General features: G+C 38.7%; 1 protein-coding gene across 1 annotated transcript in view; it reads left to right on the top strand.

The window, feature by feature from the left end:
• The window catches only part of PCSK1 (proprotein convertase subtilisin/kexin type 1), a 44,765-nt gene that overhangs the window by 16,833 nt on the left and 5,806 nt on the right, over window positions 1–22,126 (top strand). Inside the window, exons 6-11 of the mRNA XM_081053286.1 lie at window positions 4,944–5,032; window positions 7,565–7,737; window positions 9,094–9,306; window positions 11,787–11,887; window positions 19,857–20,090; window positions 21,286–21,443. Of these exons, the coding sequence (XP_080909412.1) occupies window positions 4,944–5,032; window positions 7,565–7,737; window positions 9,094–9,306; window positions 11,787–11,887; window positions 19,857–20,090; window positions 21,286–21,443 (968 nt within the window). The remainder of the gene's footprint in view (window positions 1–4,943; window positions 5,033–7,564; window positions 7,738–9,093; window positions 9,307–11,786; window positions 11,888–19,856; window positions 20,091–21,285; window positions 21,444–22,126) is intronic.

Genomic DNA, 22,126 nt, shown 5'->3' on the forward strand with positions numbered 1-22,126 from the left:
AAAAACACAAATACGTGGAGATTAAACAACATACTTTTAAAGAACGACTGGGTCAAAGAAGAAATTAGAGGAGACATCAAAAGATACATAAAAACAAATGACAATGACAATATATCCTACCAAAATTTTTGGGATGCAGCGAAAGCAGTTTTAAGAGGGAAATTTATATCATTACAGGCCTATCTCAAGAAACAAGAAAAATCCCAAATAAATAACCTCATGTTACACCTTAAAGAACTAGAAAAAGAAGAACAAGTGAAACCCAAGGTCAGCAGAAGAAAGGAAATAAAAAAAATCAGTGCAGAACTAAATGAAATAGAGAACAAAAAGATAATAGGAAAAATTAATGTGACAAAGAGCTGGTTCTTTGAAAAATTAACAAAATTGACAAACCTTTGGCTAGACTCACTAAGATAAAAAGAGAGAAGACACTAATTAACAAAATCAGAAATGAAAAAGGGGAAGTTATTACGGACACCATAGAAATACAAAGGATCATCCAAGAATACTATGAAGGACTATAAGCCACCAAATTCAATAACCTAGAAGAAATGGGCAAGTTCTTAGAAACATATAGCCTTCCAAAGCTGAACCATGAAGAACTGGAAAATCTAAACAGACAGATCACCAGTAAAGAAATTGAATCAGTCATCCAAAACCTTCCCAAAAGCAAAAGTCCAGGACCAGATGGCTTCACTAGTGACTTCTACCAAACCTTCAAAGAGGATCTAATACCAATCCTACTCAAACTCTTCCAAAAAATTGAAGAAGAGACAGTACTCCCTAACTCATTTTATGAGGACAACATTACCCTGATACCAAAACCTATTAAGGATAACACAAAAAAAGAAAACTACAGACTAATATCTCTGATGAATACAGATGCAAAAATCCTAAACAAAATTCTAGCAAATCGAATACAACGATGCATTAAAAAGATTATTCATCACGACCAAGTGGGGTTCATCCCTGGGGCACAAGGATGGTTCAACATCTGCGAATCCATCAATGTGATACGTCACATAAACAAAATAAAGGACAAAAATCATATGATTTTATCAATTGATGCAGAAAAAGCATTAGACAAGATACAACATCCATTTATGATTAAAACACTTAATAAAATAGGTATAGAAGGAAAATACCTTAACATAATAAAGGCCATATATGACAAGCCCTCAGCTAATTTCATAATTAATGGTGAAAATTGAAGCCCTTTGCTCAACATTCAGTAACACGACAGGGCTCTCCCCTATCACCTCTGCTTTTCAACATACTGTTGGAAGTCCTTGCCAGAGCAATCAGGCAAGAGAAAGAAATAAAAGGCGTCCAAATTGGGAATGAAGAAGTTCAATTATCACTCTTTGCAGATGACATGAAACTATATACAGAAAACCCTAAAGACTCCAACAGAAAACTGTTAGAAACAATCAACGAATACAGTAAAGTTGCTGGTTACAAAATCAATGTACAAAAGTCCATTGCATTCCTATATACTAACGATGAAATCTCGTTAAAAAAGAAATACAAAAAACAATTCCTTTTGCAATTGCAGCAAAAAGAATAAAATACCTAGGAATAAACTTAACCAAGGATGTGAAGGACCTATATGCTGAAAACTATAAGACATTTTTGAAAGAAATTAAAGACACAAAGAAATGGAAAACCATTCTGTGCTCATGGATTGGAAGAATCAACATAGTTAAAATGGCCATATTACCCAAAGCAATATACAGATTTAATGCAATCCCCATCAAAATCCCAATGGCATTTTTTAAAGAAATAGAACAAAACAATCATCAGATTTGTTTGGCACCACAAAAGACCCCGAATAGCCAAAGCAATCTTAAGAAAAAAGAACAATACTGGAGGTATCACACTCCCTGACTTTAGCTTGTACTACTTTAGCTACAATAATCAAAACAGCATGGTATTGGCAGCAAAACAGACACATAGACCAATGGAATAGAATTGAGAACCCAGAAATAAAACCACATAAATATGGGCAGATAATTTTTGACAAAGAAGCTAAAAACATACAATGGAGGAAATACCGCCTCTTCAATAAATGGTGCTGGGAGAATTGGATAGTCACGTGCAAAAGAATGAAACTGGACTGCTATCTGTCACCATGTACCAAAATTAATTCAAAATGGATCAAAGACTTAAGCATAAGACCTGACACAATAAACTGCATAGAAGAAAACATAGGTACTAAACTTATAGACCTTGGGTTCAAAGAGCATTTTATGAATTTGTTTCCAAAGGCAATGGAAGTAAAAGCTAAAATAAACGAATGGGACTATATGAAACTTAAAAGCTTCTCCACAGCAAAAGAAACCATTGACAAAATAAAGAGGTAACCAACTGAATGGGAGAAGATTTTTGGAAACAGCGCCTCTGATAAAGGGCTAATATCGAAAATATACAAGGAACTCATGAAAGTCAACAACAAAAAACAAACAACCCAATTGAAAAATGGGCAGAGGACCTGAAGAGACATTTCTCCAAAGAGGACATGCAAATGGCAAATAGACATATGAAAAAATGCTCAACATCACTAATCATCAGAGAAATGCAAACAAAAACCACAATGAGATATCACCTCACCCCAGTCAGAATGGCTATCATCAACAAGACAAATAGTAACAAGTGTTGGAGAGGCTGTGGAGAAAAAGGAACACTCATACACTGTTGGTGGGAATGCAGACTGGTGCAGCTGTTATGGAAGGCAGCATGGAGGTTCCTCAAAAAATTACGAATAGAATTACCATATGACCCAGCAATTCCTCTCCTGGGTATCTACCCAAAAAATCTGAAAATATTTATCCATAAAGACACGTGTGCTCCAGTGTTCATTGCAGCTTTGTTTACGGTGGCCAAGATATGGAAACAACCAAAATGCCCTTCGATAGATGACTGGATAAAGAAGTTGTGGTATATATACACAATGGAATACTATTCTGCGATACGAAAAGATGATATAGGAACATTTGTGACAACATGGATGGATCTTGAGAGTATAATGCTAAGCGAAATAAGTCAGACAGAAAAAGCAGAGAACCACATGATTTCACTGATATGTAGTATATAAACCAAAAACAACAAAAGAACAAGACAAATGAGAAACAAAAACTCATAGACACAGACAATAGTTTAGTGGTTACCAGAGGGTAAAGGGGGTCGGGATGGTAGACAAGGGTAAAAGGGATCAAATATATGGTGATGGAAAGATAACTGACTCTGGGTGGTGAACACACAATGGGATTTATAGATGATGTAATACAGAATTGTACACCTGAAATCTATGTAATTTTACAAACAATTGTCACCCCAATAAATTTAAAAAAACACATCCCCCAAAGGATGGTTTAGCTTCAAGTATTGCAAGATTCAGGAGCTCAAATAATACGCCATCAAGATACCCGTCACTCTATCTTCACCTACCAGTGCTACTCGCTTCAACTTCCTTTCATTCTCAGTAGAATCTTGCCTGGTAGCAAAATCCACATGGCTCACATGGAGCTTGAAGCTCAACACTCTGGAGAAAGAATATAATTCTCATACCCAGAATCTTCACTAATCCTTGAAAGCTGCCTGGAAGAAGGTGCCTTGTGATCGAGAGGATCACAAGGAATGAGGGAGGACCACTTCCCAGAAGGAGAAAATTCTAGGAGACAAAAAAGAATCAGATGTCTGCTACTCTAGGGAAGACCTTGAATTAAAGATAATTATATTGTTCTGACTTAGGATTCCTATCCAATATGTGGAAGAAGCAGGAACATTATTTAGTGGAAGGAGACCAGGAAACATTATTTAGTGGAAGGAGACCATCTTTGGTACTTTAGGAAACAGAATAAGTGAAACAGAGTTATTTTGGGTGACCCAGTCAATTCTGGATTTCTTACCAGGCTAAATTAATAGACGTCTAGTGTGGTAGTGCCTAAAAGTAGCTGGTTGACAGAGTTGCTCAGAGCTAATCCTTTCTGTCTTTTCTTCTATGTCAGCACATCTGGTCAACAGCTCCTCCCACAGCCTTCATAATGCTCCAGATGCTTCCATAATGGAATAAAGTTATGAAATAAACACATTTACATTAAAGTTTTCATACTTACAGGCCCTCTGGAGGTCAGGTGGTGGTGGGAAAAGACAATTATTATCCCCAGAATTTCAGAATTGATGCTTTGAAGATGGACTTTGATCAGTTTTAGAGCTGGATTTCCCCCTCAAATACTCTAAAATCATACATTACCTGACTGCAAAAGCAGTTTTGTTCAGACTGCTGACCCCAGTCAAAGTTGCGGAGAACCCTGTTTTCCCAATGAGACTGTAGTATCTTCTTAAAAGCTCCAACTCTTCTCGGTACCAGAAAACCTTCAAGTGTTTTAGATTGGTGTACGGTTAGAGGAGGAGAGGAGTTCATGAAAAGGGACTCTGTTCTGTTGTGTCCTACTATGACTGGTCCAGGATAACTAAATCCAAGGAAGTCACTGGGGGGAGGGGGAGGGCGGGGAGTGAGGAGCCACTCCACTATCAGAAAATGTGGAGCAAAAGCCATTTATTTGGAAACAATTTCTGAAAGATTCAGAGTTGCTCATAATTATATCCATACCTAACACGTACTGGGTGCTTACGATATACCAACCACTGTTCTAAGTACTCTATACACAATATCTTATGTGATGTCAGAACCCTTTGAGGACAACTAACTTACCCAAGGTCCTACTACTGATTAGTGGAAGAAGCTAGAATCTGAACTCACGTCCTCTGGCTCATGTACCTGTGTCCTTCAGCTGATACCTACAACTTTATCTAATGCCGATGGGAAGAAAACCAACAACAAGGCTGACAAAAAGTTAATACATCCATGTACCATGGATTTACGCACAAAACAAACATTTGTCCTCATTTATGTTTTATAATTTCTGTTTTTCAATCCTCAGACATGGGACCAGATGTGCAGGAGAAATTGCCATGCAAGCAAACAATCACAAGTGTGGGGTCGGAATTGCATACAATTCCAAAGTCGGAGGTAAAGCAGGGGGTGCTGTTCCTGTAGTTTTGCACTTTTGATAAGAGTTTTGCATCACCTGGTATAAAGGATGGTGGTGTGTGGGGCTCTTCAACAACCACCGGCAGAAATGAATTCCTTGTAAACTTTGCAGCAGGACTTGAGCGTGATTCGCGAACAAATCAATGGATCTGGATTCCTAGAAAATGGTAGCTGAATATAGTCCATACATCTCTGTGTGTGGGGGTGAGGAATGGAATGTTGAACAGCTTTGGAACCAAATCTAATTTTCTCTGTGTTCTGATTTAGAAAGGTTTGTTATTGAGTGCTCAGGAAGCAGAAGGAGGAGGTAAATTTAGGCAGTCTTTCCCTGCCTCTCAATCTCAATTCTGTAGTTCTGCATTTCATAGCAAGAAACAGTTTTTTAAAATAAAAAGAATATACTTGTTATATAAAGAAGCCAAAGGTTATCTTTAATAGCAGATATTTAGAATCTCTAGTTTTTTCAGTCAGGGGAAACATATGGTAAGTCCCATCATGGCTATTTAATAAAGGAACTATTTACAAGAGTTAAAAGGAAACCAACAAGGGATAACAAATGGGGGCAGATGTTACCACCTTTAGGCCTAAAGGATCAAGAGGAAGGAGTCAGTGGAAACTGGAGAGAGGACGCTGTGGCCATAGGCGAGAACCACTGGACAGGAGCTATGGCCGGGAGCACAACAACAGAACTATTTCTAGACAGGGACGATCCAGGGGAATGAGTGCCTTACTTTCCCCTCATCCCCAACCTCCTGCTCCTATCCTCAGTTGGCTGAGCCCAGTGGGAAGACAAGAGAACCCACTGACACAGTCCATGTTCCTGTGGAGAGTGGATTTGTAGGGGCTCACAGAGACAATATTCCCTTTTCTAAATCAAATAACTGTACATCCTAGCACATAAAATGCCTCTCATTACTATAGCACTCTCTTAGATTTTGTCATTCCTGTTTCCTCTGATACTAGCATCAGCAAAGTACCATGTTAATTTAAAGAAAATCAAGGCAGAAGTACAAATCACCTAGAAAAAGAATTCACTTTTTAAGTCATGATGAACTAAGTAGCTAGTTTGTGGGAGAATCATCTGATCCTTTCATTTTATAGCGGAGGCATCAGAAGCAAGATTCTCAAGGAAAGGGGGCAGTGTAGAACTAAAACACAAGGCTTCTGATTCCAAGTCTACCTGTTTTTTTATTCATTACACCACTCTTTGATAGTCTAGCCCCAAGGGCATTTTTTAATAATAACTTTCATTTTTAACACCTACTGTATGTTCATCACTTACCCTACAACACATTATAGGCAGTGTATCCATTTGGATATCAGATCTGGGATTGAAGTCCTGGCTCCCCAATTTCAAGCTATGTGACCTTGGGCAAGTCACTGTCCCTCTCCAGCCTCAGTCTCTCCATCTGTAAAATAGGGAGAATTACAGTATCCACCTTAAATGGTTGTCCTAAGGATAGATGAGTTCATAAGTTTAAGGCCTATAGAATGGAAGCTGCATATATTATCTCTTCAATGCATTTGAGCTGTTATCCCCATTTTATAAATGAAGAAACTGAAGCACAGAGAGGTTAAGTGATTTGCCCACGACCATGCACCTAGTAAGTTAAGAAGCTGGGAATTTTTTTCTCAAATGCATTTTTTAAACAAATATGACTTTCCCTAATCATGTCAATTACATGTTCTTTTACCTATACTCCATGGTAAATAATAGTGTGGAAATCTAAGATTGTGTACTCTATTGCATTATGAGCCTGAAGCCAGGAATAACCAGGTAACTCCGGCATCTGTCTAAACTGCTTTTGCCTTCCTGGCTCTTGAGTACATGAGTCTGATGATGGGTGACAGCCTATTGGAAAGTACAAAGAACTACCGCGTCTGCCTCCTCCTGATGAAAACTGATTCCCCCTCAGGAGTGAAATCCATGGCAATGATTTCATCCTTGAGATTATTGAGAAGAAAAGGAAGCATGTTCCTTGACAATGTTTCTTAGCAAACACATAATAGAATGGCCTCTGGGTTATTTTTAATCAGTGCTTAGAAACAAGAATTCTTTCCTTATTTGTTAGTTTCCTATTGTGAGTAGACCTTTTCAAGCTGCATGGTTTCCCATACAGAGTCTTCTGTATGGCACAGGTTGGGCCACAGCCATTCATGGTAGAGTCATGAGCAGGTGTGTCAGGGCAGGGCTGCTTGATGCCTTTCTCTAAAAGCTCTCCTGTCAATTTCAGGTTATTGCTATAGTGGAAAGAAGGCATTTTGTAATCCACAACAACCATGGCCACTGCACAGTGCATACAGTTATCTCTAAGGGCAGAAATGAAAGCTTAAAGAGGCAGTGACTTGTACCTTCCTTTGTGCTGCTAGCAGCTGGGTCATGGGATATCCAGTGATTACCCTGCTTTTGACTCTTGATGGTCCTTTTAAGAAATGAATATTAAGAGCATTGTGCCATCCTACATGTACATACTGACATCAATTTATGTGTTTGTTTGTTTTGCTGTTCAGGCATAAGAATGTTGGATGGCATTGTGACCGATGCTATTGAAGCAAGTTCAATTGGCTTCAATCCTGGACATGTGGATATTTACAGTGCGAGCTGGGGCCCTAATGATGATGGAAAAACTGTGGAGGGGCCTGGCCGACTAGCCCAGAAGGCTTTTGAATATGGTGTTAAACAGGTAAGATGCTTAATATGGATCCTCCTGAAATGGAACCTGACCTTTTGGATATGAGGAAAAGGGAAGAAAATTTAGCTCATATGGAAAGAAATGGTCGTGAATTTCTTGTACCGTGTTTCCACGAAAATAAAACCTAGCTGGACCATCAGCTCTAATGCGTCTTTTGGAGCAAAAATTAATATAAAACCCAGTCTTATTGTCATATAATATGACTGGGTATAATATAATATAATATAATATAATATAATATAATGTAATATTGAGTATTATATAATATGATATAATATAATACCAGATCTAATATATCATATCATATATCATATCATATAATGCCAGGTATAACATAATAACGGGTCTTATATAATATAATACTAGGTATTATATTATTATATTAATTTTTGCTCCAAAAGATGCATTAGAGTTGATGGTCCAGCTAGGCATTATTTTCGGGGAAACATGGTAGTTGGTTATGACTTAAAATGCATTTAGAGAGCAAAATCATTCTTCAGATGGATGGAAGTTAAAAGTTTAGAGATTTTTTTTTTCCCATTTGGAGCTGACATTCAACAAAAAGATTCATTACTCTTAGGATATTTACTTACAAAACACTTGGATATGTCCTTTCTCATTTTCCTACCATTTTTGAATTTTTACACTAGGTAAACTACTACCTAGACTTCTTTCAAGTTCTCTGAAAATGCACTCTTAAATATAACTCTGCACATGCCTGGTGAATACATGTGCTTTGGTTGTGCTGTTCTGTCACTTGGGTTTACTGCATTGTTGCCAAGATTCTAAGGCCTTGTTCCACACAGGGTGAAACAAAAGAAGAAACTTTGGAGAGCACAAATTGAAAAATTATAGCAAGAGTGGCCTTGACGAGTTCCATTCAATGGAATAGTCCCTTTTAATGCAGCTGCAAAGCAGATCTGAATAATGCCTGATTTTGTCATTCTATCAGTCAGCCAGAAGATTCAAGCAGAAAGAAAGAGAGGAAGTTCAAAGATTCAAGGATAGTGATATAAGCCAAGGGGAGAGTGAAAAAATAGGAGCGAGGGCTGAAGGCCAGACTATGAATCCGCATATTAAAGCAAAAGAAGGAAAGAAAAGCACTCTCTCCATCCCAGCGAGGGCCCAGATAAAAGAGGACTGGCAGAGCCAGAACCCAGTGTTTTATATATAATATGAAGTCTCGTGAGATTTCCAATATTGATGCTAGAGGACCTGGAGTTGAAACAGACTACAGATAACTGTCTCTGAGAACTTCATGCGTGTATTTGTTGGAGATTTCATTGGGGTGTGACTGTGACTGCAATAGATGATAAACAATGTGATGTATTCTGGCTTTTCCTTTAGGGGAGACAAGGAAAGGGCTCCATCTTCGTCTGGGCTTCTGGCAATGGGGGGCGTCAGGGAGATAACTGTGACTGTGATGGGTACACGGACAGCATCTATACCATCTCCATCAGCAGCGCCTCGCAGCAGGGCCTGTCCCCCTGGTATGCTGAGAAATGCTCCTCCACGCTGGCCACCTCGTACAGCAGCGGGGATTACACCGACCAGAGAATCGTATGTTGCTTTTGTCTAACGCTCTCTGCTTGGGTAGAAGAGCATGGCTTGCATTCCAAAGTATCCTTTGGTCAGTATCTTTGGTAAAATCGATTTGTTGAAGCTTCATGTCTCAGTTGGGGAGACTCATGCTTTTCTCACTAGAAAGGCTGGCATATACTGGGAGGTTTTCTCTCAAAGGGACAATGACGCCTCTGCCAAGAGGATGTTGCCTCTTGGTCATTTTTAAACTCAGCGCTGAGAAGCCACCAATCTGTCATTACAAACGGGCTGAGATTCCAAATGTCTCTTCAGCTTGTGTGATGCCTCCCTGAAAAGAGCCTTAAAGGAGATTTCAGGGTTGTAGGGGCTTTATCACCCTGTGCTTATCGATCCTTCAATAGCAGGGATATGGTCGGACTTGCCCTCCAGCAGATGATAAAAACACAGTGTGTACACCAGCTATGTCTCCTAAGAACAAACGACCTACAGGAAAATAACAGTCTAAATTTCCCCTGAGGTGAACTTCTCAGCATCCAAATAAGCAGTTCAGGAAAGTTACATGCTCAGAGAGCATCTTCAGCCCACGCTTGGCTGTGCCTTCACTTCCATGAGTCAGACTGCCAAGGGCAATTACTGGATTTCCCTTCAAGGGCACGATGAGGGAGGACCATTCTGAGGCCTTGAGAACAGAGAGGCACTTTTAATTTAAAAATTTAGAGCCCCCAATTTAACTCCTGACACAAAAATAACCAACAAGCTAAAGTATGTAGATCCTAATCTCAGTGAAATAACAGGTCACGCTCCAATCAGACTGGGGGTGAACCCCATAATAATTAGACCTTGAAATGTTTGTAAAATTCATATTACTAGCATCTCAACAAAATTCTTAGAACTCCTGTCTTCTTCAAACAGGATCACTATTCTAGAACTCGGCCTGCTTCTCCCATCTACTCTAGTTTAGACACTACAACTGTGGTCTTCATTTAAAAGCACTGGCCTCCCTCCCACTCCCATATCTTCGATTACACAAATAATAGACAGTGACATTCTATCCAGGGCTTCTTTATGGCAGGCATATTTTATAGCTTTTGCATGGAGCACATCAGCATGTTTTCCACTTGTGTTCAGAGCCCCTGGCTGTCGTCCATAGTTGCTTGTGAGAAAATGGCCTGTTACGCATTTCAGAGTCACCATTTCATATAGGCGGTCCCTCATCTGAACTTCTCTGTGCTGAAGTAGGAGGAAGAATTTCCATTTTTGTAAAGATTCCTTCTTAGGTAAATCAGCCCTAGGAGAGACAGCTGGTGAATTCTATTTGCGATGGCTGTACTAACATAGCCCTCTCTTGCGCAAACCACTTCGTCAGCACTGTCATCTCTGGGGGCTCATTTACGTCAACAGGTAAAAAGGGCAACCTTGCTTCTGCAACCCTCTGATGAGCAGAGCCACCATAATTTGAGAAATTCAGCAACTCCAAGTGGGAAGTCAAAGGAGGTGATAATAGATCAAATTATTTTTTTACACCTCCCTCCCACACATTGAAATCTCTAGCTTAAAACCACAGTGCGGGAGCCTGGGTGGGTGTCTTGTTAGTAATCCTTTGGCCCAACTACATGTTCAACCAGCAGCACTGTGGTCCTTATGGCAGACTGATTGGAAGTCTTTTAGGTTTCTTCCCGTCATCTTGGCAACCTCTTCAATTAAGCTACAATGAGTCTGGGTAATTCTCTACATGTGATAATATTGTGTAAAAATGCTTTCACAGACAGGATCTCATTTCAGCCTCAGAATATGAGTAAGGAAATGTCAACTTCTTTTTACAGATGGGGAAATAAAGTGACTTGCCTATGGGACACGTCTACTGAATTGCAGTTTTAGAATTGGGACCCAGGTCTAAGTCTAGCACTTTTTCCACTTGAAAAACTCATCATTTTCATCAACGTGCACTAACTCATGTGCATCAAATTACATCAACAGTGAGTGCAGACCACACACTAGACACATTTTGGGCAGGTAGTTCAAGTTGCCAAAATCAGAATGGCTTTACATTCTTGTGCTGGAGAGAGTCAAATGTCAATCTGAAGGCAAAAGGGAATTTTGCATGAGGCAGAATTTCTAAATATGCCTGACCCAACACAATGGACCTGATGATTAATGGGCCAGCTTGATTCACAGTGACTCGGAAACAGTCCCTTTTTTCCAGACAGCATTTCGTTTGGGAATCTCAGAGGAGAAAATATTCATAGTGGGAGTACTGCATCCCCAGCAAAGGCATCCTGATGCCAGATTTATAGACAAGTTGCATATAGAGGAGAATGAACTAAAATATCAGCAGATGGCACACAGCCGCCTGTGGTTTAGAGGAGGAAGTAGGGAATCCGAATCAGCTGAGTTTCCTGATCACTGCAGATGCAGTGCTCGGTATGGTTAACTCCTGGGGACAGGATCGCACTCTTCACATGTTCTCCCACGTTTCTTTCCTTCCTGATGCCACCCAGACGAGCACTGACCTGCACAATGACTGCACAGAGACCCACACGGGCACCTCGGCCTCGGCGCCCCTGGCCGCTGGCATCTTCGCTCTGGCCCTGGAAGCAAAGTAAGGCCCAGAAAGCTTCTCATCACCTGTACTAAGGCTGCTTCTCCTTGCTAATAACATGTATCGTTTGCTGAATACGTGGTTATGGTAGGAAACCACAAAAAAGTAATAAAAGTAAGCTCTCTTCCTGTTAACATCTTAGTGTAGATTTAATGCAGACATATCTCACAAATTCTCAATACACACATTGTGTTGTCATTTTTAATCCACCCTATGTTAATAATTATATTAACATGATATGTTAATAATATAATAATATAATACTTTCTCATGTCTACATCAGTATTCCTTGACCCTTAAAAACTCATGCTTTCCTCCCAGTTCCCCTCTGACTCAGCTGCAAGGCCTTCTCACTTCTGTTTATTCCCACCAGGAAATACTTTGTTCAGAAAATTTCCTGTGGGTGGTATTAGGAAAGATAAGTTTATAAAACAACCTTTTTCAGGTTATATAAGCCCAACATGTCGGACATGAGAATGAAAAACAGGATTTGTATCTTTTCATAGTATTCCATTATATAAATGAAAATTTTATGTCTAATCATGCTTAAATACCCTTGTCCATAAATATTGGTTGTCATCTCTGATAATTTCTTTGGGATGAACATTCAGAATTGAAATTTTCTGTCAAAGGGCAAGCACGTTTCAATGGTTTTGATATACATATTGCCAGGTTACTGTCTAGAAAGACTGTAACATTTTATATTTCCACTGGAAGTATATGTGTGAAAGGGCCAGTTTCCTAAACCCTTATTAAAGCTACTGTTATTACCTTTTTAAATGTTTGCTATTTGATACATGAAAATGGTATCTCGTCTTCATATGCTTTTATTTCATTACTAATGAAGCTCAACACTTTATACTCTTTGGCCATTTATCACATGTGATTGCTTGTTTATGACCTTGATTTTGTTTTATGGCCTTAGTTCAGAAAAGTTATTAATGCCTGGTTAGTTTGACATTTACCTTTTCATTTTATTTATATGTAATTTTTAATGTAATGAAGTTAATATGTATGCAATTATATTTGTCAGTCTTTTTTCTTTAAGGCTTTTTCCTTAGTTTTTACATTCAGAAAAATCTTTACAACCCCAAAATTAGATAAACATTTATTTATGTCTTTTATGATGCTTCCTTTCCCATGTTTAGGTCCTAAATTTCCCTGGAATTTATTTTTGTGTCAAATGTTAAAAATGGATGTAACTTTTTTTCCTCATAATAGGTACCTAATAGTACAATACTTAATACAGAGGAAAAACATCTAATTGGTTCACATTGTATGTCCACAACTTTTATTCGTCCTCATTTCCAGTTTCTAATGTTGTGTGGAAAGAAATATTTAAATGTCAAGTCAGGCGCTACGGTTGCATGATAGAGGAAGCGCTTAAACTTATAAACTACTATCCTACCTAATAAGGACGATCCACATTCTCTAGAGAGGGAACAAAGCAGTGTCCTCATGTCATATTCAGTACACAAGGTTTGCAGTAATGGAAGAGTGGAACACCTTGGTTCCTGCCACAGCTGGAAGAGTCCTGAAGTGGCTGAGTCTTTGTCCGAGGGAGTTCAGAGTAGCTCCAAGAGTCCCCAGGTCTTCCTGTGGAGCTATGATTCAGCCCCTGGTATCTCAGCTGTGAGATGGCCACAGTGGCTAAGCAAGCCAGGCCTCACAAGGCTCATCCCAAGAGTCTACCTCCTTGGACAAGCTGGGATGTCTGGTAAGGGAAGAGCCAAGCCAGGTGCCCTTGAAATGCTTGGGCCCAACAGAAGAACTATGTTTAGAATCTGAGTTCACTTGTAACAGGAAGGGAGTAGACAGAGGGCAAAGTCTATGGGCATGAGCTAAGATTGGCATCAGTAAATCCAAACCCAATACAAGGAAAAATAATCTAAGCAGTGAAAAGGACAAGGAACGCCTGGCTTCCGGGTCTAGGTATATGACTAACTGAGTTTACACAGGCAAGTTACTCCCAATTGAGGGCTCAATTTACCATCTATAAAATGGAGGGGTCAGAGCAGATGATTTTTTTTTCGAACTTCTTCCCTAAGATTCACCAAATGGAAATGGAAGGTGTCAGTGTATATATTAGGTTGGTGCAAAAGTAATTGCTGTTTTTGCAATTATTTTTAACCTTTTAAACCGCAATTACTTTTGCACCAACCTAATAGATCATCCAACATGAATTGTTGAGATTGGTGGTGAGAGGTCCAGAGTGGAAGAAAAGTAAGGTCCTATGAAGGCAAGCAGTTATATACAGGTGGTGAAACAGGCTTATGATATTTATGATTTCAAGATATAGCTCCAGGGAGCTGTTAAAAGAAAACAAATATTGTCTTCTCTACCCAACATGTCAATATAACTAGCCAGGCCTAGCCCATCCTTGTCTAGTGATCACTATAGTAGAAATACTCATCTAGCTGAACAGATGTAATGTTAATTTTATATAAAACCTGAAATCTTAACATTGCAATCTCTGATTTCTAAAATTTCAAACCTTCTTTGTCTGTACCAGGGGAAAATGATCTAAGAATAATCTAGCTTCATTAATCTCATTTAATTTCTTATAGACCATTTATAAAGTAGTGGGCCATGGATTGCTAGGAAACACACGCGTGAGTTTCCAGGAGTCCCTGTACGTCTTTGAAACTAGATGCAGAGTTGTTTGTGAGTGTGTGTATTTTTCTGGGGAATGGTTTCTAGGTTCCATTAGATTCGCATACTGTTCATAATTTAAGAGACAGGAAGAGTCTATCATCTCCCTGGTGCATATAATAAGAATTTAATTCCTTTGATTTTGATTCAGTCATCAGTAAGATGGACATAATCTGTCTTAACATTTATATATATATCCTGCCAAAGGACATAGAGGTTATTGAGATGTCTTTTCTCAAATGGAGAGCTGTCTTAACTCCATACCGAAAACAATTATTTCAGAAAATCAGAATGCTAGAATTTCTAGTTTCCCAATCAAGATTGGGAAAATCATTTAATCATGTTCCGGTCCTCAAGGAACAACTATGGAAAGTAAAGAACTCTTAGCTAAATTCATCAAGAATAGTAACAGTCAGTATTTATCAAGCTCTTACTATGAGCCAGACACTGTGCTGACCTCTTCATGTACAATATTCTTTTTTTTTTACAATATTAATTCTAATCCTTACAAAATCTTTGTGGCATGGCAACTACTAGTTGCATTTTATAAATGAAGAAACAGGCTTAGAGAGGTTGAAATGTGTAACCAAGATCCCACGAAGAGATTTAAACAAACGTCTGTCTGACCCCAAAGCCGGTGCTATCAGCAACTGTGCTACACTGTCTGCCATGGCTCTGTGAGGGAGAGCAACAGTTGAGTGGTAGCCTGCCATCCCCTCGAAGAAAGGGGGGTTAATAAGATTGAGGCTGATAAAGGAACATCCTAACTCTAGTGTGTTTATGAGTGTCTCATAAAAGGCTCCTTAGTAAGTAGGTAGCATAGTAAGTAGGTAGCTGTTTTAAGTAAGCTACCTACTTACTATGCTGCATTAAATATAATGTAGCTGGAGCACTGGGGAATGGGAAGAGGAGAGGGAACGAGAAAGAATGGTTTCTGGCTCAAATGTGACAGAGGAACTTCTTTACCAAGAAGAGTGTTTCTCAAATACCAGCATCCATAATCATCACCTTGGGAGTTTATCTAGTGTGCAGAGTCCCAAGCCCGATTGCCAGCAAGTCAGATGCAGACGTTTCTGGGATTTAGCCTAGGAATTCCCATTTCTAACAAGTATCCTAGGCAGTTTTAATGCTAATAGTCACCTTAACCCAATTTTGAGAAATAACTGCTATAGAGTTAATTTACAACTATTTTTTCCTGCAACCTGATCCAGCTATGATTGTGAAGATGCCCATCCAGGTACTTAATAGACATTAAACAGAGAGGAATTCCTTGGATAAATGCCTATGGCACCATTATTATGTGTTAATAATTAGTATACAAGAAAGATGGAAGACAGTAACCTCAGTGTTCTATGGAGAGAGCAAAAGAATCAGGATAATTTTTAATAGAGAGCAAAAATTCTGTAGTGAAACATTGAATCCCTTTACATCTTTGGAGATATTAAACAAACAGATGAACCAATCTTCTGTTTTCATTAAAGGCTGGAGAAAGGGAAATAAACTTTCAATGATGCATGAAACCTTTGGATAGATAACATGAAAAAAGTCCTTGACTCAGTGGGTTGTGAAATGTTGGAAAGTCTCTAGGTTAGAAAATCTACAACATGCTAGGCTTATATAGGTGTGATTAGAGGCTGAACTAGATAGCCGCTAAGACTTTTTCACTTTAGAATTTTGTATGTAGATGACTTTACCTACACTCTTCTAATTAGAAGCAATGCTTAATATCAATGTTTAATTGCTTATTTTCTATAAACATAGGCTTGATTAGCAACCCAATGCAGTTTTAGAGTTTTTAATTATTGTGGATGCTATTGAGCATTAATTAACAAAGGAAGGCTGTCAGGAATGAGATGCACTATTATGAGCAGCCCTTTTTCATTTATGAAATGCAATCACATAAATGAAGAATAAATCTGTTAGGAAAATAGGCTTAATTTTCCAAATTGCATGACAATGAAGCCCCCTTGAATATTTTGCAAAGAAGAGGTAAAAAGATAAAATAAAAAACAAGAAAACTGGTAACTAAATGTAAAATAAATGCTCTGCTATAGAAAGAGAGGAAGTCTATGTTTGATTACCGTGATTATCAGGCCCCTGCCTTATGCCTCCTTAGTCAACTTCCTGATCCCAACTTCCATACGCACACTTCACACTCATAGTCCAAATAGGAAAGTGGTGTGTTGCCCATTGACCATCTTGATAAGAAGCCTTTACCCAAAACTTCCTTTAAAACTCTGGAAGGAAGCAAGAATTTCAATAAAATGCTTTATAGGACAGAATGTTTCCACCTTAAGAAAATAGTCACTGCTGCTCAGCTAGTTAATTATTCCTGAATGTGGGATGGCCATTGTGGAAACAAAATCTACAATGAGGTATTTATGATATTGGGCAGATAAGAGGTCTGAATAGTAAGAATTCTGGAGATTATTATACTCAACCCTCAATTCTTATAGATAAATCAACTCAGGCCAAGGGAGATAAATGACTTGCTTAAGGTCACACAGGTCTTTGGTAATAGAATATAGTTTCATATGCCTTCTATTACTCCCTATTCTGACTCCCATAATTTGAAATGACTTCTAATTGTCTTAGTTATATGCTTGCATTCTTTTTTCCAATTCATTATCTTAGCTATAACATAGAACTAGCTAGACAGTTTTTTTCAAATATAAATAATGGGGGTGCCAAAAAAATGTAATATATTTTAAGAGATGTTATCTATGTTCAAGCAGTAGTTCGCTATAATCAGAAGGGTCTGGATGCTGATGGTAATCACTTTGAGCACCTCTCGCAATTGCAGAAGTCAAAAGTGACTTGTGTTCATCTTTTGTTATCAGTATATATTGAGTGTTACAATTAGTATTACAATTAATACACATTTCTTAAAATGTGTATATGTTTTTTTGGCAGCCTCTGTATAAAATCATGCCCTGCACTGAGATATTTTCATTCAGTAGATTTAGGATGGACCGGAAGAATTTTCACTATTTACAAGTGTGCAAGGTGATTATGGTGCCAGCACTTTGGAACCCAATTAAAGCAACAAACCAAGAATGAAAGAGTTAAGCTTTTAATTGCTTATTGTGATGGCACAAGCCAGAGTCTAAACCCAGAGAAAACACTGACTCCTCAGTCCATTTTCCCCCATGGAAAGGTGCCCTAGTCAAGGGTCAGGTGGAGCAGCACATTCATGGGGGCCATCTCACTGTTGAGGGAGCCCCAACAAAGGGCTCTGGTCATTTCCTGAACTCTGGGGTAGGAGTAGAGCTTGCGTTAAGGTTAAGAGTGGAGAAATACTGGGTACTGAGTCAGAATGGGGGGAAAATGTCTTCAAGGCTTACCCCACTCCCCCATAAGGAAGCCTCAGCAGAAGCGCCTGAAGGCCTCTGCCCAAGGTCTCAGATAAGGAGACTTAAGAATGAAGGCATGGGGGACTAGGAAGGTAAATATGGGAAGAGCTTGACCAGAGTCCTGTGACCTTGACTCCACCTCCCTGGAGAGGTCATGATGCACGGGCTATGCACCCAGGCTGGTGTGGGGAGGGAGCTTCCCTGTCAGGCCTGCTGGGTAGCCTTTGCAATACCTGTAAGGAGACCTGGGCTATGAACCAGGAGCCAGACTCCTCGGTGTTTAGCAATGTATATTGCCTCTTTCTTGTCACCCAGGAAATTGAACCAGTTTATTATTGGGTCTAAGGAGAAAATAGCAAATTGAGTCAGATTCCTCTGAAGGTTGTTTCACAACCTAAGATAGAAACCTTGAGGACAAAACACTCGGGCATGTATGTATTAAATAATGCTTGATTGGCTTGACAGAAACCATGCAGGTCTTAAAGCTAAAGAAAAGCTTGAGATCTTGAAAGAGTCCAATGACTAATAGCAATAAGTTTTAAAATTGTATTAGGGCTATTTAACACTTAGGCACATTCAATCATTCAACCAAACAGTATTTACTCAGCATATACTCTGTGCCTAGAATATTTCTGAGTGCTAGGTACACATCAGAGAACAAGACTGATTAAAATCTCAGCCCTTCTCATAGCTAATTCAGCAGGGGAGACAGATGTTATTAATATACAAAACAAATGAGTTGCCCAGTATGTGAAAAGTTGATAAGTGCTATAAAAGGAAAAGGTAGGCAGATAGAAGGATAAGAGAGCTCAGCAGTATGTGGGGAGAATTGAAATTTTAAATAGTAATCAGGACAGGCTTCATCAGCATTATAGTACTAAACCTGACAATCCCACACATCTCTGATTTATCTTTATATTGTTGCTAAATTAATTTTATTAAGACTTGTGATTATACCATTTCCTTGCTCAAAAATCCTCGGTGATTCCCTGTTGCCCAAACGATGAAGTGTAAGCTCCTTTCCCTGGCAGTCAAGGCTCTCACTGTTCGGCTTAGTACTCCCCATCAGCTCTCCTTGCTCCAGCAAACCAGACGACTCATTGTACTTTGACCACATCCTGTACTTTCCTCCCTCGCAGGTTTTGCCCCACTGCCTCATCCTCTTTTCTTTCACTCCATTTCTTCACTTTCTACCCACTCTGCAAAGTTCTGTTCAAACACATCCTCCCAGCAAAGCCCTCTAGATATTCCCATCCCCAAAGAATTCTCTCTCCTCCAAACTCCTACAATGCATTATGTCATGAACACGGCGTTCGACAGATATATTATAGTTATAAAAAGACTTAGCTCTTATACTGGATTGCAAGCTTCTGAAAAGCAAGAACCACCTCCTTGAATATCCCCACAATATTCAGCGTAGTGCCTTGCAAGAGTGATCTCAAGCAGCTAAGAATTTCTCAACACTTTTGATATATAAAGAAAAGAGGCAGAAAGTATGAGTAGGCGGCCACCCCATGTCTTTAAAATTTGAGTCTTCTTAAGAAGGAAGTCAAGGCCTTATCTGTGGGTTCATAATGCCGACAGGGCCAAGGCTGTTAACGGGCAGCAGGAGACTGGAAGACACAAAGGATTCGCTGTCATTTTTAATTTTTGTTCCACTTAAATTTAAGTGATTAGAAACCATGCACCAAGTTCTACACTTCTACAATCCTGAAGACAAAGTTACTAGTAAGAGTTTAACTTGCTAGTAAGAGTTTAACTTGCATGGTATGGGGAGTTTTCAGTGCTGTATTTTGAATTTTGAATGGAAGACATACCAATAGTAATACACACTAGAATTATATAAGTACAGTTACAAAAGGCACTTCATAATCTCTGAAAAGAGATGCTTGTTTTTAGCACTTGCTTTTGCAAGGCAACTTTATTTTGTCCCTGAAAGATATTTTGGGTCACTTTCCCTCTAGTCCAAATCTCACCTGGCGAGATATGCAGCACTTGGTTGTCTGGACATCTGAGTATGACCCGTTGGCCAATAACCCTGGATGGAAAAAGAATGGAGCAGGCTTGATGGTGAACAGCCGATTTGGATTCGGGTTGCTAAATGCCAAAGCTCTGGTGGATTTAGCTGATCCAAGAACCTGGAAGAGTGTGCCGGAGAAGAAAGAGTGTGTTGTGAAGGACAAAGACTTTGAGCCCAGGTGAGTGTCTCAGGAATTAATGTGTGCCCATGGCTCTATGTGATATGATGTTTGTCACTTTGCTTAACTCTTTTCTCACCTACCCTTCTGAAGTAGATGAAGGTAGCATTTACCATGTTCCCTGTGCGTCCATGGGGAATCATTGAGAGATCAAAGGTCTGCAAATAATATTAGCATATATGCATTTTCCTCTCATAGCCTACTTACCATCTAGCAGTGAGTTTAAGTAGCACTATTGACTCATATACCACTAAGAAAAAACATTGCTGATTAAACTATTATCACTCACCAATTTTAAGAGTCATCTCAAATTCAAAAATGTTAAACCATTAAAAAAAATGCATTTTAGAATTGATGAAATACTGTTTGGCCAACCAGTATTATCCAAAATCTCTTTCCTCAAGAGCCTCACTTCATGCCACAGTGCTATGTGATTCATGACTTTTCTCCCATGAAATATCCTTTATCATACTGCTTTTACATAGACCATTATCTGGCCCACTACATCTGGCCACAGAAACAGAATCTGCTATGACTGCTTTGTTGATTCTATCATGGCAACTATGATTGTACCGAAGATCCATTCACACAAAATACCCAATTGTGGGAGGCTTTGGGGGCATACATGAGGAAGATAAAAATCATTTCTTCAGACGGTCTTCTTAAGAGGGTCCATTGCAGTAATAGACCACTTTTGATGAGTCCCAGGCAAACCTGCCTGAATCTGATTCAATATAAAATAGCATTATATTCAAGTATCTGTGCTCTTTACTATTTTCTTTTCTTTTTCTTGTGGTAAGAAACTTAACTGGGTTCTCTATTCTGTTCCATTAGTCTATATGTCTGTCCTTATGCCAGTAACATATGTTTTGATTACTGTAGCTTTCTAATAGATTTTGAAATCCGGAATAATGATGCCTCCAGTTTGTTCTTTCTCAGGATTGATTTGGCTATTTGTGGTCTTTTGTGCTTTCATAAAAACTGTAGAAAATTTTTTTTCTGTTTCTGTAAAAAGCTTACCATTCTCTATGCATTAAAAATCATTTCTAGCTAATCCTGAATTGGGTTCTACTCATAATAGGGAGACACGACAGTTTAGTTGCGTATCCAGTCAAGGCTGATATGTAAATATTTGCATAAACTGCAAGGAAGAAGAGATACATTTTATTTATTGATGATTCTTTAATATATTTAGAGCCCTGAAAGCAAATGGGGAAGTTATCATTGAAATTCCAACTAGAGCTTGTGAAGACCAGGAAAATGCTATCAAGTCCCTGGAACATGTACAATTTGAAGCAACAATTGAATATTCCCGAAGAGGAGACCTTCATGTCACACTCACTTCTGCTGCTGGTAAAATTGTTTTTAAACTTCAAAAATTTCTTCTTACCATTTATTTAAAATTTTAAGTGTAAATTGAATTATTTCAGATCAATTAGTGTTTTTGTTTATTTATAGGACTAAATCACCCAAAAGATGTTTTTGGATCTTAAAAAATATATATGCTTCTTTGTTTTTGTTTTTTGTTTTCATCAGAACTCTGCCCTGCTCATTCTCACTGGTCCTTTGATAAGCAGAGAATGAACTCCATTTAAATAATATCAATTAATTCATCTTTCTGGAGTTACACATTTTCAAACTGCATTCATTTTCCCAGGTCACTACTGATCTATCATTCTTTTCTCTCAGGTAACACATTAGTGAAAATCATTCTGATAATTAATTAATTAAGCCAAAAGATTAATCAGACTCATCCAAAGGATTAAAAAACTGAGAAGTCTGATCCGTGAAAGAGGATTGAGAAGACTAACAAATTTTCCATAATGATATGACGAAGGCAATATGATATGATATGTGGACATTTGCTCTTTCCTGAGAGGGTACTAATTCAGATGAAATCTTGGATGGGAAAGAGATTGTAAACACAAACTATAATCCAACCAGGAGAAGCTGCCCCAAAACTCTTTCATGTTTTGGTAGGATTCAATCTCTGACTAAATTCAATCTGTGCAGGTGATGTATGAGGAAAGATGTGC

Source organism: Rhinolophus hipposideros (genome assembly GCF_964194185.1).
Source record: "Rhinolophus hipposideros genome assembly, chromosome: 7".
In the NCBI taxonomy this organism is placed as follows: Eukaryota; Metazoa; Chordata; class Mammalia; order Chiroptera; family Rhinolophidae; genus Rhinolophus; species Rhinolophus hipposideros.